Source organism: Geotrypetes seraphini, chromosome 7, assembly GCF_902459505.1.
Source record: "Geotrypetes seraphini chromosome 7, aGeoSer1.1, whole genome shotgun sequence".
In the NCBI taxonomy this organism is placed as follows: Eukaryota; Metazoa; Chordata; class Amphibia; order Gymnophiona; family Dermophiidae; genus Geotrypetes; species Geotrypetes seraphini.
Genome location: NC_047090.1, coordinates 68,634,207 through 68,647,921, shown reverse-complemented (window position 1 = coordinate 68,647,921; position 13,715 = coordinate 68,634,207). Strand labels below are relative to the sequence as shown.

Below are 13,715 nucleotides of genomic sequence, written 5' to 3'. Positions count from 1 at the left end.
GGGTTCATTGTGCGCTAATCTGCAGCGCGCGCTAAAAACGCTACTGCAGCTTAGTAAAAGGAGCCCCTAGTCTTTGTAATTTTTGACAGAGTGAAAAATCGATCCACTTATACCCGTTCTATTCCACTCAGAATTTTGTAGACTTCAGTCTTAGCCGTCTCTTTTCCAAGCTGAAGTGCCCTAACCTTTTTAGTCTTTCCTCATACGAGAAGAGTTCAATCCCCTTTATCATCTTGGTTGCTCTTCTTTGAACCTTTTCTGGTGTCGCTATATCTTTCTTGATAAGGAGACCAGAATTGAATGCAATACTCCAGGTGATGACACATTCTTAGTCTTGTTAACCATCCGTTTTTAAATAATTCCTAGCATCTTGTTTGCATTTTTGGCCGCCCCCACACATTGGGTAGAAGGTTTCATCGTATTGTCTACAATGACACCCAGATCCTTTTCTTAGGAGCTAACCCCCAAGGTGGACCATAGCATCTGGTAACTGTGATTTGGATTATTCTTCCCATTGTGCATCACTTTGCATTTGTCCATATTAAATTTCATCTGCCACTTAATGATATTATAAACCACTTAAATTTTAACCCTGGTTTTATATTTGCGGTATATCAAATAATTTGAACTTGAACATCAACCAATTCCCAATCAAAATAGAAGCATAATTCATCTTCTAAATTAGCATCAAAGGTTGCTGGTACCATGCATCAGGCAGACGATAAAGCATTCATTCACATCAATGCTCCTCACAGCTTGATACTAAGTACACAGTGGCATTAGCAGCTGCGATGTCCTAACACTGCTAGCTAGGTGACTATCATCCTTCTCAGTGCTGGAGGGGATGTATCATCTTCCAAGGTCTTGGGACAGAGCCTCTGATACAACTTAGGTGACTCAGGAGGACATGACCTTGCTTATTGCCCTCTCTTCAATCTTGGGCATTGATATTCTTAAAGTAGAAACTGAAAAGGAAAATTGAAGAGAGGTTCACTCAATATTTTACATGATGTGATTCTTTGGCATCAACCGCATCAGTCATCCAGCCAATCAATCCTTGAGTCCCATGCTCTGCCTAGAAGCATTTCATTAATACCAGGGCATTGGGGAGCAGTGCAATTATGTCAGTTGCTTCAGTGTTCATCTCTAATGCATCCAGGGAGGAATGCTTCGCACAGGCATTAAATATCCGAGTTACCCTCTCTGAGGCCTAGATCTCTAGCCAGCCAGATGCAGACCCAGACCATTCCACTTGAGTAATTTTCAGAGTCTGAGTTGGAGCATTCTCTTAGAGCTTGAATATGAGCCAGTGGAGTTCCCTGAAGAGAGGAACTTTGTTGGTTTGTCCTCTCTTTCACAGGAAAGAAGGAACTATCTTCCAGAAGACCTCCCCTTCGCTGATTTTGTCAAAGAAATGACAACTACTTTCCATTTAAGTTAGAAATGAAGGAGGGACTCTGAACATAAGAATATCCATACTGGGTCAGACCAATGGTCCATCTAGCCCAGTATCCTGTCTTCACAATGGCAAAAGCCCAAATAGTAGCAACATTCCATACTACCGATCCAGGGCAAGCAGTAGTTTTCCCTCATATGTGTCTCAATAGCAGACTGTGGACCTTTCCTCCAGGAACTTGTCCAAACCTTTTTTTTTTTTAAACCAGCTACGTTAACCATTCATACCACATCCTCTGGCAATGCATTCCAGAGCTTAACTATTCTCTGATTGAAAAAATATTTCCTCCTGTTGGTTTTAAAACTATTTCCCTGTAACTTCAAGTGTCCCCTAATCTTTGTAATTTTTGATGGAGTAAAAAAATTGATCAATTTGTACCCATTCCATACCACTCAGGATTTTGTAGACTTCAGTCATGGGCATTCTCTTATCAAGCAGCCTATTATGATAAAGACTTTAGATCAGGGGTGCCCAAAAGGTCGATCGTGATCGCCCAGTAGATTGCAAAGGCAACGTGAGTCGATCGTGGAGCCCATCCAGGGTTCCGCAATATACTTGCGTTGCCTTTGCATTCTGTTCTCCCTGCTTCCCTGACACCAGGCCAGGCACGTACAAGTGCTGGGCCCACAGCCCCCCCCCAACCCCTGACATCAATTCTGATGTCGGAGAGGAAGTTCTGGGCCAGTCAATCGCTGCCTATCTGGTCTGGAACTTCTCTGACATCAGATTTGACATTGGGGGGAAGGCTTGTACATGCTTAGACTGGCGTTGGGGAAGCAGGGAGACATCGGCGGTGGCTTGGGGGGGACAGGGAGAGAGAAAGAAAGGGGGGCAGGGAGAGAGAAAGAAAGACAAAGAAAGGGGAGGCAGGGAGAGAGAAAGAAAGGGGGCAGGGAGAGAGAAAGAAAGAAAGAGGGGCAGAGAGAGAAAGAAGGGGTAAGTAGTAGGGAGAGAGGAAGAAAAAGTTGGACTCATGGATGGACAGAGAGAGATGTTGGTTGGGGAATGGAATGAGGTCTGAAGGAGAGGAAGCATGCAGGAGGCAGAAAGAAGGGAAGAAATATCGGATGCACAGTCAAAAGGAAGTGCAACCATAGCCTCATGAAATCACCAGACAACATGGTAGGAAAATGATTTTATTTTCAATTTAGTGATCAAAATGTGGCCGTTTTATTTTAAATCTAGTGATCAAAATTTGTCCGAATTTATATCTGCTGTCTATATTTTGCACTATGGCCCCCTTTTACTAAACTGTGATAGCGTTTTTTAGCACAGGGAGCCTATGAGCGTTGGGAGCAGTTCGAGGCATTCAGCGCAGCTCCCTGTGCAAAAAGTCGCTATCGCAGTTTAGTCAAGGGGGAAGGGGTATATTTGTCTATTTTTGTATAGTTGTTACTGAGGTGACATTGTTAAAGTTATAGTTAACCCCTCCTCTCCCAAGAGCAATGTGAACTGTGGGGAAAAGTAATTTTGTGGAAATGTGTTAATGACATTTTGGAAAACACAATAATATAATATTCTTTTATGAGGTAAATTTCTCAAGTGATGTAATAAGTTAAATAAGGAGTTACCTACTTGACTGCCTGTATAAATGTTTTTCTATATCTATGGTTATCATATGACTCCAGAAAAAGGACGGATTGAGACATCCGGGTTTTACTTCCATTGAAAGCAATGGAAGTAAAACTCGGATGTCTCAATCTGTCCTCTTTTTTTCTGAATGTGTCAAACACAAAATAAAAAAAGACAGAAATCCCCCACTGAAAAATCAAAAATGATAAACAACAAAAATGTGGGGTGAAATAACTATTGCCAAAGATCATAAATAATTCATTAATCAATACTGAAAAGAGTGATAAGGCTGAGTTTTCATTCAAAATATAAAACTCATTTGTGGTGGGACCTCAGAAATTCATTCCCCAACTCACTATAGTGCAGCCTAAGCTGATCCATTCAGGGGATTAATTTATCAATCACCGGTCAATCACCACTCACCAACTTTAATGCAAAATCTTATCGTGTTAAAACAATAAATATCATAAATACTCTGTTAACATTATAAGTGTGGAACTTAGCTTCAAACAGCAATGAAACTTCACAATCGTGATCTCAACGGGACTCGTTTCGCCCGTGGCTTCGTCAGGAGATCAAGGGGAAAGTCGATAGTCGATCTGACCTCGACACATCGGACCACAGTATCAAGCAAGGATACTGAATCAGGAAATGGCAATAGAGGGCTCGAGACTGTGTGGACATTTTCTGGACTAAAACCCAAAGACGCCTTGCAGGGATCAAAGGAACTTAAGGAACTAAAGAGCGACAAAATGAAGAAACAGCCGGAAACAGAGGGCTATCCAAAGTCGAAGAAGCGGACGGAGGACGGGATAGACACACCACAGGAGGAAGGTGAACAGAACGAGGCTCGGGGACTGGCAGACCGTGAGGGGATCGACAGGAGCACCAAACCACGAGGAGAACCAAATAAGAAGGTAACCAACCGGGACTTAATTTGCCTATATACAAATGCCAGGAGCCTAAGGACAAAAATGGGAGAGCTAGAAGTTATAGCCAGTAAAGAGGACTTGGACATAATAGGAGTCACAGAGACATGGTTGTCCGAGGACAACAAATGGGATGTGGCCCTGCCAGGGTACAAACTCTATAGGAGGGACAGGACACACAAGAAGGGTGGAGGAGTAGCACTGTATATAAAGGACTCCATTCCTTCAACCAGGATGGAAACAACAGTAAGGGCGGACAGCTTGGAATCAATATGGGTTAAACTGACAGGAGGAAATGGAGCAGACATCAAATTGGGACTGTACTATCGCCCACCAGGACAGCCAGAAACAAACGACCAGGATCTGGAGGACGAATTGAGGCAGGTATGCAAAATTGGAAGTGTGGTGGTTATGGGGGATTTCAACTACCCTGTAATAGACTGGAACACTAGACACTCCAATTGCACGAGAGAAACTAAATTCCTAGAGGCAACGAGGGACTGTTACATGGAACAGCTGGTCACGGAACCAACGCGAGGGGATGCCACTCTGGACCTAATCCTCAATGGGCTAGGGGGACCCGCAAAGGAGGTGGTAGTACTAGCACCATTAGGAAACAGCGATCACAACATGATACAGTACAAACTAAACATAGGAACACAAAAGGTGAAAAGAACCACAATGACAGCACTCAACTACAGAAAAGGAAATTACGAGGCCATGAGGAAAATGGTGGGAAAAAAGCTCAGCAACAGCTCAATGAAGATGGAGACCGTAGAGGAAGCCTGGGCCCTACTCAAGGGCACGGTGTACGAGGCACAAGACCTGTACATCCCAAGATTTAGGAAAGGGTGCAAAAAGAATCGAGCTCAAAACCCGGCGTGGATAAACAATGCAGTAAAAAAGGCGATAAGTGACAAGAAATCATCTTTCAGAAAATGGAAAAAGGACCCAACAAGGGACAACCAGAAGGAGCACAAAAGGCACCAGAAAGAATGTCACCGAGAGGTTAGGAAAGCAAAAAGAGAGTATGAGGAAAGACTGGCGGGGGAAGCAAGAAACTTCAAACCTTTCTTCAGGTATGTGAAGGGGAAGCAACCAGCCAGGGAGGAAGTGGAACCATTGGACGACGGAGATAGGAAAGGAGTGGTAACAGAGGAAAAAGAGATAGCTGACAGATTAAACAAGTTCTTCTCGTCAGTCTTCACGAGAGAGGACATATCCAATATCCCAGAACCTGAGGAGATCATAAATGGAGACCACGATGAAAAACTGGTCCAATTAGAGGCGAGCCGAGAGGATGTCCTCTGACAGATAGACAGACTGAAGAGCGACAAATCACCGGGCCCGGACGGCATCCACCCAAGGGTAATAAAGGAACTGAGAAACGAAATAGCGGAAACACTTTGCCAAATATGTAATCTATCCTTGAAAACTGGGGAGATCCCAGAGGACTGGAAAATAGCAAATGTCACGCCCATCTTTAAGAAGGGATCAAGAGGAGATCCGGGAAACTACAGGCCGGTGAGCTTGACCTCGGTCCCAGGAAAGATGATGGAAGCACTGGTCAAGGACACAATCTGCAAGCACATAGAAAAAAATGGACAACTGAAGGCGAGCCAGCACGGTTTCTGCAAGGGTAGGTCGTGCCTCACAAACTTATTGTACTTCTTTGAGGGAATAAACAGCCAGATGGACAAGGGGGAAGCCATAGACATCATCTACCTCGACTTCCAAAAAGCCTTCGACAAGGTACCTCACGAAAGGCTGCTTAAGAAGCTGTGGAATCACGGGGTACAAGGGGATGTACACCGATGGATCAGACACTGGCTGGCGGGCAGAAAACAGAGGGTTGGAGTAAAAGGGCATTACTCAGACTGGCAATGGGTCACGAGCGGAGTCCCTCAGGGATCAATGTTGGGACCACTCCTGTTCAATATATTTATCAACGACCTGGAGACGGGGACGAAATGTGAGGTCATTAAATTTGCTGATGACACCAAACTCTGTAGCAGGGTCAAAACCAAGGAGGATTGTGAAGACCTGCAGAGGGACCCGACGAGACTAGAGGAGTGGGCAAAAAAATGGCAAATGAGTTTCAATGTGGACAAATGCAAGGTCATGCATGTAGGGAAAAAGAACCCGATGTTCAGCTATAAAATGGGGGGAATATTGCTAGGGGTGAGCAACCTTGAAAAAGACCTGGGGGTGATGGTGGACGCAACATTGAAGCCATCGGCGCAGTGTGCGACAGCCTCAAAGAAAGCAAACAGAATCCTGGGCATCATCAAAAAGGGTATCACAACCAGGACGAAAGAAGTCATCATGCCACTGTATCGTGCAATGGTGCGCCCGCACCTGGAATACTGTGTCCAGTACTGGTCGCCGTACCTCAAGAAAGACATGGCAGTACTCGAGGGAGTCCAGAGAAGAGCGACAAAACTGATAAGAGGTATGGAAAATTTTTCATACGCTGACAGGTTAAAAATGCTGGGGCTGTTCTCCCTGGAGAAGAGGAGACTTAGAGGGGACATGATAGAAACCTTCAAAATCCTGAAGGGCATAGAGAAAGTGGACAAGGACAGATTCTTCAAACTGTGGGGAACCACAAGCACTAGGGGTCACTCGGAGAAATTGAAAGGGGACAGGTTCAGAACAAATGCTAGGAAGTTCTTTTTTACCCAGAGGGTGGTGGACGCATGGAACGCTCTTCCAGAGGTTGTTATAGGCCAGACCACAGTACAGGGGTTCAAGGAAGGTTTGGATAGGTTCCTAAAGGATAAAGGGATTGAGGGGTACAGATAGAAGCAGAGGTAGGATATAAAAATGGTCAAATCACTTCACAGGCCAAAGGACCTGGTGGGCCGCCGCAGGAGCGGACCGCTGGGTGGGATGGACCTCTGGTCTGACCCAGTGGAGGCAACTTCTTATGTTCTTATGACTATAACGGAACATGTTCCAACCACATTTAACATCCAATGACCAATTGGCAGAAAGCTTGATGTGACCCATGTCACTATGCATTCATCCTCACTAGGACTTGTGCTCCATAACTTCTGCCCTGTAATGGCATCAGCCTGAAAAAAACGCCGTAGCAAAACTAAAGTGCCACCTGTGCACTACAGAATATTTATGATATTTATAATATTTATTGTTTTAACACAATAAGATTTTGCATTAACCTTTTCCTGTCGTGTGTCCTGGATGACGGGACATTCCAAAAATGTTGTGACTAAGAAGACATAGACAGTGGATAAACAGTCTGTATGGACTAATAAAGAGCCAGGAACACAAAATATTTGAATTTACAGACTTATGACTTATTTACATTATGTTTACAATAGCCGTAAATGATAACGGTGAATAATACAAAACTTTGCTAAAATTATTACGATTGGAACCAGCGTAACATAAAATTTATTACGATAGGAAAAGGTTAAGGTAGGTGAGTGGTGATTGACCGGTGATTGATAAATTAATCCCCTGAATGGATCAGCTTAGGCTGCCCTATAGTGAGTTGGGGAATTAATTTCTGAGGTCCCACTACAAATGAGTCTTATATTTTGAATGAAAGCTCAGCCGTATCACTCTTTTCAGTATTGACTAATGAATTATTTATGATCTTTGGCAATAGTTATTTCACCCCACATTGTTGTTGTTACTCTTTTTTCTGGAGCCATATGGTAACCCTATCTATATCACACTAGGCTGCTGTACTTATGCACAGCAAAAAAGGCCTGTGGTAATAGTGAGGATAGTAACATAGTAAATGATGGCAGATAAAGACTTGTATTGTCCATCTAGTCTGCCTAACAAGGTAGCCAGAGTTACATCTGCTGTTCTGTGTTATTTACCCTGGGATCAGTAGCATGAAATGTTGCTACTATTTGGGTTTTTGCCAGGTACTTGTGACCTGCATTGACCACTGTGGAAACAGGATACTGGGCTAGATGGACCATTGGTCCGAGCCAGTATGGCTATTCTTATGTTCTTATGATTTCTATTTCCACTATTCAGTATGCTTTCTTGTTTCTGTAGCTGCTCCTGAAGTCGAGGCAAATGAATCCAGAACCAGAGCATCAGAGGAGCAGCATACTGCAGTTTCTAAAGTTAGCGAAGAGGAACTAGAGGATTGGCTTGACAGCATGATTGCTTAAGAGTGATTTTTCTTATTTCTCTAAGCTTGTGGATCTGAGATTAACGAAGCAGAAGCAAGATTGAGAAAGCAGAGCACTGCCTGAGAGCGCAGTAAACTGCATCATCCTTTGGAGAATCAGGGTCCGAAAGTCCAGAAAAATTTAGCATGATCATGAGTTAAGATTTATATAAAGATTAAAAGGGTTGAGATATCATAAGAGTAACAGAGACGATGACATTAATTTATTGAATTTGTGACCTGCTTGTACTTTACAAACATGTTCCAAGTAAGGAACAATGAATAATAATTACAATTCTGCCATATACTGTAAACACATGCTTAACTCATTATAAAAGCATCAAAATGCCACACCTTCTCTGAAAGCCAAAAACTTTTCTGAAGAGTTGTGATTATACCAACTTCACAGCATCCAGTCTCAAGAATCTCAAGTGGTAACTGGGTCCATAAATGAGGAACCACAAAAGTAAAGGACTACAGTATTTACAAGTCTCTGTGGATGATTAAAGAACCAGGCAAGAATTATTTTCTAGAATATGATCCTTCATAACCTACACCCTCCCTCTTACACAGGGATCTCAAAGTCCCTCCTTGAGGGCCGCAATCCAGTCGGGTTTTCAGGATTTCCCCAATGAATATGCATTGAAAGCAGTGCATGCACATAGATCTCATGCATATTCATTGGGGAAATCCTGAAAACCTGACTAGATTGCGGCCCTCAAGGAGAGACTTTGAGACCCCTGCCAGAACTATACATAGAGTTTTAAATTGTATTTAATAAATAATTTGTAGCCAATTTTTTCTTGATTGCCACACAAAGATTGAGTCATAATGGTTCATTCTAGTGCAACAGACACTCTATTCCTGAACCTGTGGGTAGTCGATCCCTTCTTGAGAGAATTCTTGTAGAGATCCTCATTAGCATTCTTTTGCTCCACCTCCCATTCCTCTGGGCTGTCCTCCAATTCCTCAGTTATCTCTCTACAAGCAAAATGGTAGGAGCCAGACTTTTCTTCTTGTGTTTATTTTTCAATTACTTGTTTTGGGTTTTTTTGTGGACAGCTTGTAAGACTTTTTGGTACTTCAGAGGATCCCAATTTTGGAACATCACATTTAAAATTTGTTATGCTGCCTAAAATAACTTCTAGGCAGTGTACAATAGTAAAATTATAAAATATAGAAAACAAATATTAGCACTTACAGGGCGGACAGGTAGACATAACATTATTTATGTTAATTATTTTAGGTTACAAGGGGTTAGAGGGAAGAACTACAATTTTGAATAGGAAAGAAAGACATTTAAAGTTAATACACTAGGGAAGGGGAGAATTCCGTTTGTGCAGGAGGTAAAGAGAAGGAAAGAAATTCATAAATCGAATGCATCCTTAAATTAAAAGGTCTTAAGGTTCGATTTAAATTTATCCAGAGAGTGCAAACCCTGAGGTCAAGGGTCTGCTTCCAAGGGGCAGACTGCCTTGCAGTTCATGCACTTGGACAGCCTGGACTAAATGTTTGAGGACTCATGGACTGATCCCTTGCCCAAGGTTCGTCTACAGTGGCCTTGAGGGCAGGCTGAGTGACTCCATTTTGTTTTTTCCAGGATTGTTGACTGCTTCCTCCCTATTTGCGTGCGCGATGTCCGCTGGAAGTTGAGGTCTCTGGCCAGTTCATTGGGCCCAAGAGGCAGTCCAAAGACACAAGCAATCCAGATTCCAGGCTTGTTAAGGCAGAAGTTTTCCCAGTAAGCTGTTTGCAGCTTCAGCACTTACAGCTCCGAGCACATAGTGTGGTACAGTAACAGGCTAACACAGGGGTGAGCAATCCAGTCCTTGAGGGCCAGAATCCAGTCGGGTTTTCAGGATTTCCCCAATGTATATACATGAGATCTATTTGCATGCATATTCATTAGGGGAATCCTGAATCCTGACTGGATTCCAACCCTCGAGGACCAGAGTTGTCCACCCCTGGGCTAACAGCTTGTATGATAAAATTGGGGGTGGGGGGGGTTCTGTAGTTAGAATCAGGTTTCCCCACCTCTAAAATCCCCAAATCACTAGCTTTTTGGACCCCAGTGTAGCTCCCCTGGGCCATTTTTTGTGCTAAAATCACTGCTGCACTGGCCTTCTTGAGTTTCCTGATTTGACAATAAAAGCCTCTATCTGCCTCAAAACACCATGATTTTGCTTGAAAGTAGGTGTTATGGACTCTTCAGGTCAGGATACTTTGGATTCATGCCAAGTTTGCAATGGATGGCCATCTGAGGATCATCTGTGGTCCCACGTGCTGGATGGGGGTGGGAGCCGCTGACTTAGCCACCTCTAGTCCCTTAGTGGGTATTAGTACCCAGATGGTGCGAGGACAGAGTTTGAGTTGGGGAGCAGTGCAAGTGCATCCCTGGTGAAGCGCAGCTGTGGTGCTGCCACAAAATCCCAGAAAGGAGATTGTGAGTATCTGCAGGGACTGTCTGGATGTCCTGGACAGGGGTTTCCTCCGGAATTCATCAATATGATGTTTGGAACTTGCAGGATTAAGGGCCACATAAAACCCTTGGGGATCATGGCCATGCTGGCGCTGGGGGCTTCCCCACTCCCCAGTAACTGCCGTGTGCAAGATGGGGAGGTACAGTCTGAGGAAGACTGGGCTGGAGAGGGCTCTCTTTCAGTGCCCTTACTCTCCTTGTCTGGGTCCTCTGTAGCAGGAGATGCTGCTTCATCTCTAGGTGGGGCCAGATCTGGTGGAGGCCCCTTATATCGAAGAGGACCCAACAGGCTTTTCATGTCTTCGGTGACTAGAGGACTGGGCATCTTAAATAGCAGATGAAATTTAATGCCAAGTGCACATAGGGAAATAATAATCCAAATGATAGTGCTAGAGTGGCTCCTTCCCTTCCCCCGTCTCTCTAGTTGTTCACCACCACGAGTAATAAGTTCAATATGCTTGTGACTGCATCGGCTCCTGCTGATATCACTTCCAAGTGCTGCGCATAGAAAATGACAGAGGGAAATTGAAGTTGTAGCACTCCTCCTCCTCTCTGCCCCTTCCTATGTCCTCCCCCCACCCACTGTGCGTGTCCCCCTTTCCCTTCCCCATACCTCTAGTTGTTCCCTGCCGCGCGCAACAACGTCAACATGATCCTTGTGACTGCATCGGCTCCCGCTGACATCACTTCCAGGTGCCATGTATAGGAAGTGACATCAGAGGGAGAAGATGCAGTCGTGAGGAGCACGTTGAAGATGTTGGTTGTGGCGGTGAACTGGGGGAAGGGGGGGCACTCACATAATTTGCATAGCCCCATCTCTAGCTCAATGGGACCGCCCATTTCATGTAGGCTTCATTATGCATGAATTTTCAGTGGAATTGTTACAACTGCCCCTGATGAAGCCTACATGAAATGAACAATTCTGTTGAGCTAGAGCTGGAGTGCCTTGGAAAGACAGGCGCTCCTTAATTTTTGCCCTGGGCCACAGTATGTCTAAAACTAGCCCTGCTTTCAAAGGTGGTATCCTCAGATTCTACCTTAATAGTATTTCCAAAGTTGGGCAGATTGCTTTTTCGCTCTGCAGTTTTCTAAGACAATCAGTACCCAGTAGCTAAGGTAATATTTAATTTCAAAAGGCAAGTGACCTAAAGTTATGACCTCATGGGCAGAATTGCAGGCAATATTTCAGCTTTGTAGCTGCAAGCCAATGATATAATCATTCCTTCTTACATCCACAAATCATTGATGGCTCCAGGTAGGAGCATGAGCATGACTGTATACTGTGTTTGGAACTGAAATTATTTGGGCAGAGATTTTGAAATCCCAGCCATCCATCTTGGGAACTTGTTTTATTTGCTTGATACAGCCCAAAGGTGCTGGACTATATTTTGTGAGGATGCTAAGGAAGGGGAAATTAGGTCTCGCCTGCTAATTTTCTTTCCTTTAGTCCCTCCATACCATTCCAGAGGCCTTGCCTAATATAGCTCCAGTTATTAAACTTTAATACAGTATTGCTCTTTTCACTCTTTTATCAATAAACTCACTTCAGGTTCAACATTCAGTTTTCTCTAATAGTGATATGTTATGTTGGGTATTATTAGCACAATAACTCAAGCAAAATGGAAAACCTCCATGGCTCTGTCATTCCAAATACTGAGGAGGGGAATTCATCAAAGGTGTCTTAGCATTCACCCTGCGCTAAGCATCAGCATGGTTAGTGTCCATTGATGAATCCCCCCCCCCCCTCCTAAGGCTGTATTTTTCCTCTGTCTTCACTAACTGGTCAACAGGCAGAACCCACAGGTTCTAGACTGGTCTGGTGGGGCAAAAAGAAAGACTAAAACCTAATTTCTTCATCCTGGGTTATTCTAAAGGCTTAAGTACTAAAGCTTATTTTTCTCAATAGATATAAAATCGGTTAAAAAACGTCCAAAGAGCTGAAAGTGTGTTAAGCCTGACTCACAGACCGTGTTAGATGAGGTAATAATTGCTTTGTTATTGTACCATAAATAAGATAACCAAATAAGACAAGACTGCTGCTTGGTTTACAAGTTATTTTTTTTTTTTTTATTATTGCAATGGTCACTTCATTTGATTTGGAGAAAATGCATTAAGGTAGCAACTTTCTCTATAGCACTTTCAACTACCATAAAACAATGTTCAGTTAGGCATGTCATGTACTGGCAACATACTTTACTCAGTAACAGCATCTAACCAACAGTGTAAGAACTTTCTGGAACAGCTTCTTGTTCATACAATAAGACAGAAAAGCAACACAGTGTTTAGTAATGAGATTATTCATCTAACGTACTAAAAAAAACAAAACTTACGTAGCTATATCAGCAGATGTTTAAGGCACTTGATTGTTCTGCTAGATACTGTAAATACCTACAGCTTCTCCTTGGGTATCTGGATGCATTTGGAGATCTCATACTCATCTTCACGCCCCCTTTCAATATTATGGTGTCGTGAGAAATACTGTATTTAGTTTTAGGGATGTGTATGAGCAAAAAAAAGACAACTGTTCATTTTTTTTTTTCCTGATTTGTAGTCATTTCATTCTGTTCATTTCACACATTTGATTTAATTTAAAAAAAATTGCTTGCTAGAACTTTTTAAAGTGTTAATTGACTTTGTTAAATTGAATGTTCATGTGGATTAATTCAACTTAACGTATACTAAATTTTTCAGCAGTGCTCCAAAAGCACAACCCTGTTTAGTTCATTGAGTTTTAATTGACAACCACAGAGATTCGTGAACAGTATCATCACTGATTCTTTCTGTGTATATTTGCATCATTATATAGCGAAGACTTTGCACATGGTCTCCCTCATTTTCCTGGATGACTGGAGAAAAACCTTGATTCAGCAGCAGGTGTTTCATATAGCCTCTGAAAATCTGTTAGGAAGGGGAGATTATCTGCAGAGTCTGTTGACTGTGTCTTGAGAGTACATCTCTGTTAGGTATTTATCCAAGCTGGTCCTCATATTGTTTGCGGAAGCAGTCTCCAGCAGGGAAAAAGTCCCAACATCTTTCCTGGTACATTTTCCAGACGTATGACTCCTACCATAGAAGAAAAACACAAAGAAGAAAAACAATTCACGTCGAGCACTTCTTCAGGGT

At 43.1% G+C, this 13,715-nt stretch overlaps 2 protein-coding genes across 3 annotated transcripts in view; one reads left to right on the top strand and one right to left on the bottom strand.

Annotated features, from left to right (window-relative positions):
- The window catches only part of AVEN (apoptosis and caspase activation inhibitor), a 96,997-nt gene extending 83,906 nt beyond the window's left edge, over positions 1 to 13,091 (top strand). Inside the window, exon 6 of the mRNA XM_033952389.1 lies at positions 7,996 to 13,091. Within this exon, the coding sequence (XP_033808280.1) occupies positions 7,996 to 8,114 (119 nt within the window). The 3' untranslated portion in view covers positions 8,115 to 13,091. The remainder of the gene's footprint in view (positions 1 to 7,995) is intronic.
- Positions 13,092 to 13,243: 152 nt separating this feature from the next.
- RYR3 (ryanodine receptor 3) overlaps positions 13,244 to 13,715 on the bottom strand; it is a 693,107-nt gene continuing 692,635 nt past the window's right edge. For both annotated transcript variants that reach the window (XM_033952387.1, XM_033952388.1), the window contains one exon: positions 13,244 to 13,655. In XM_033952387.1, coding sequence (XP_033808278.1) covers positions 13,560 to 13,655 — 96 coding nt within the window. In that variant the 3' untranslated portion in view covers positions 13,244 to 13,559. The remainder of the gene's footprint in view (positions 13,656 to 13,715) is intronic.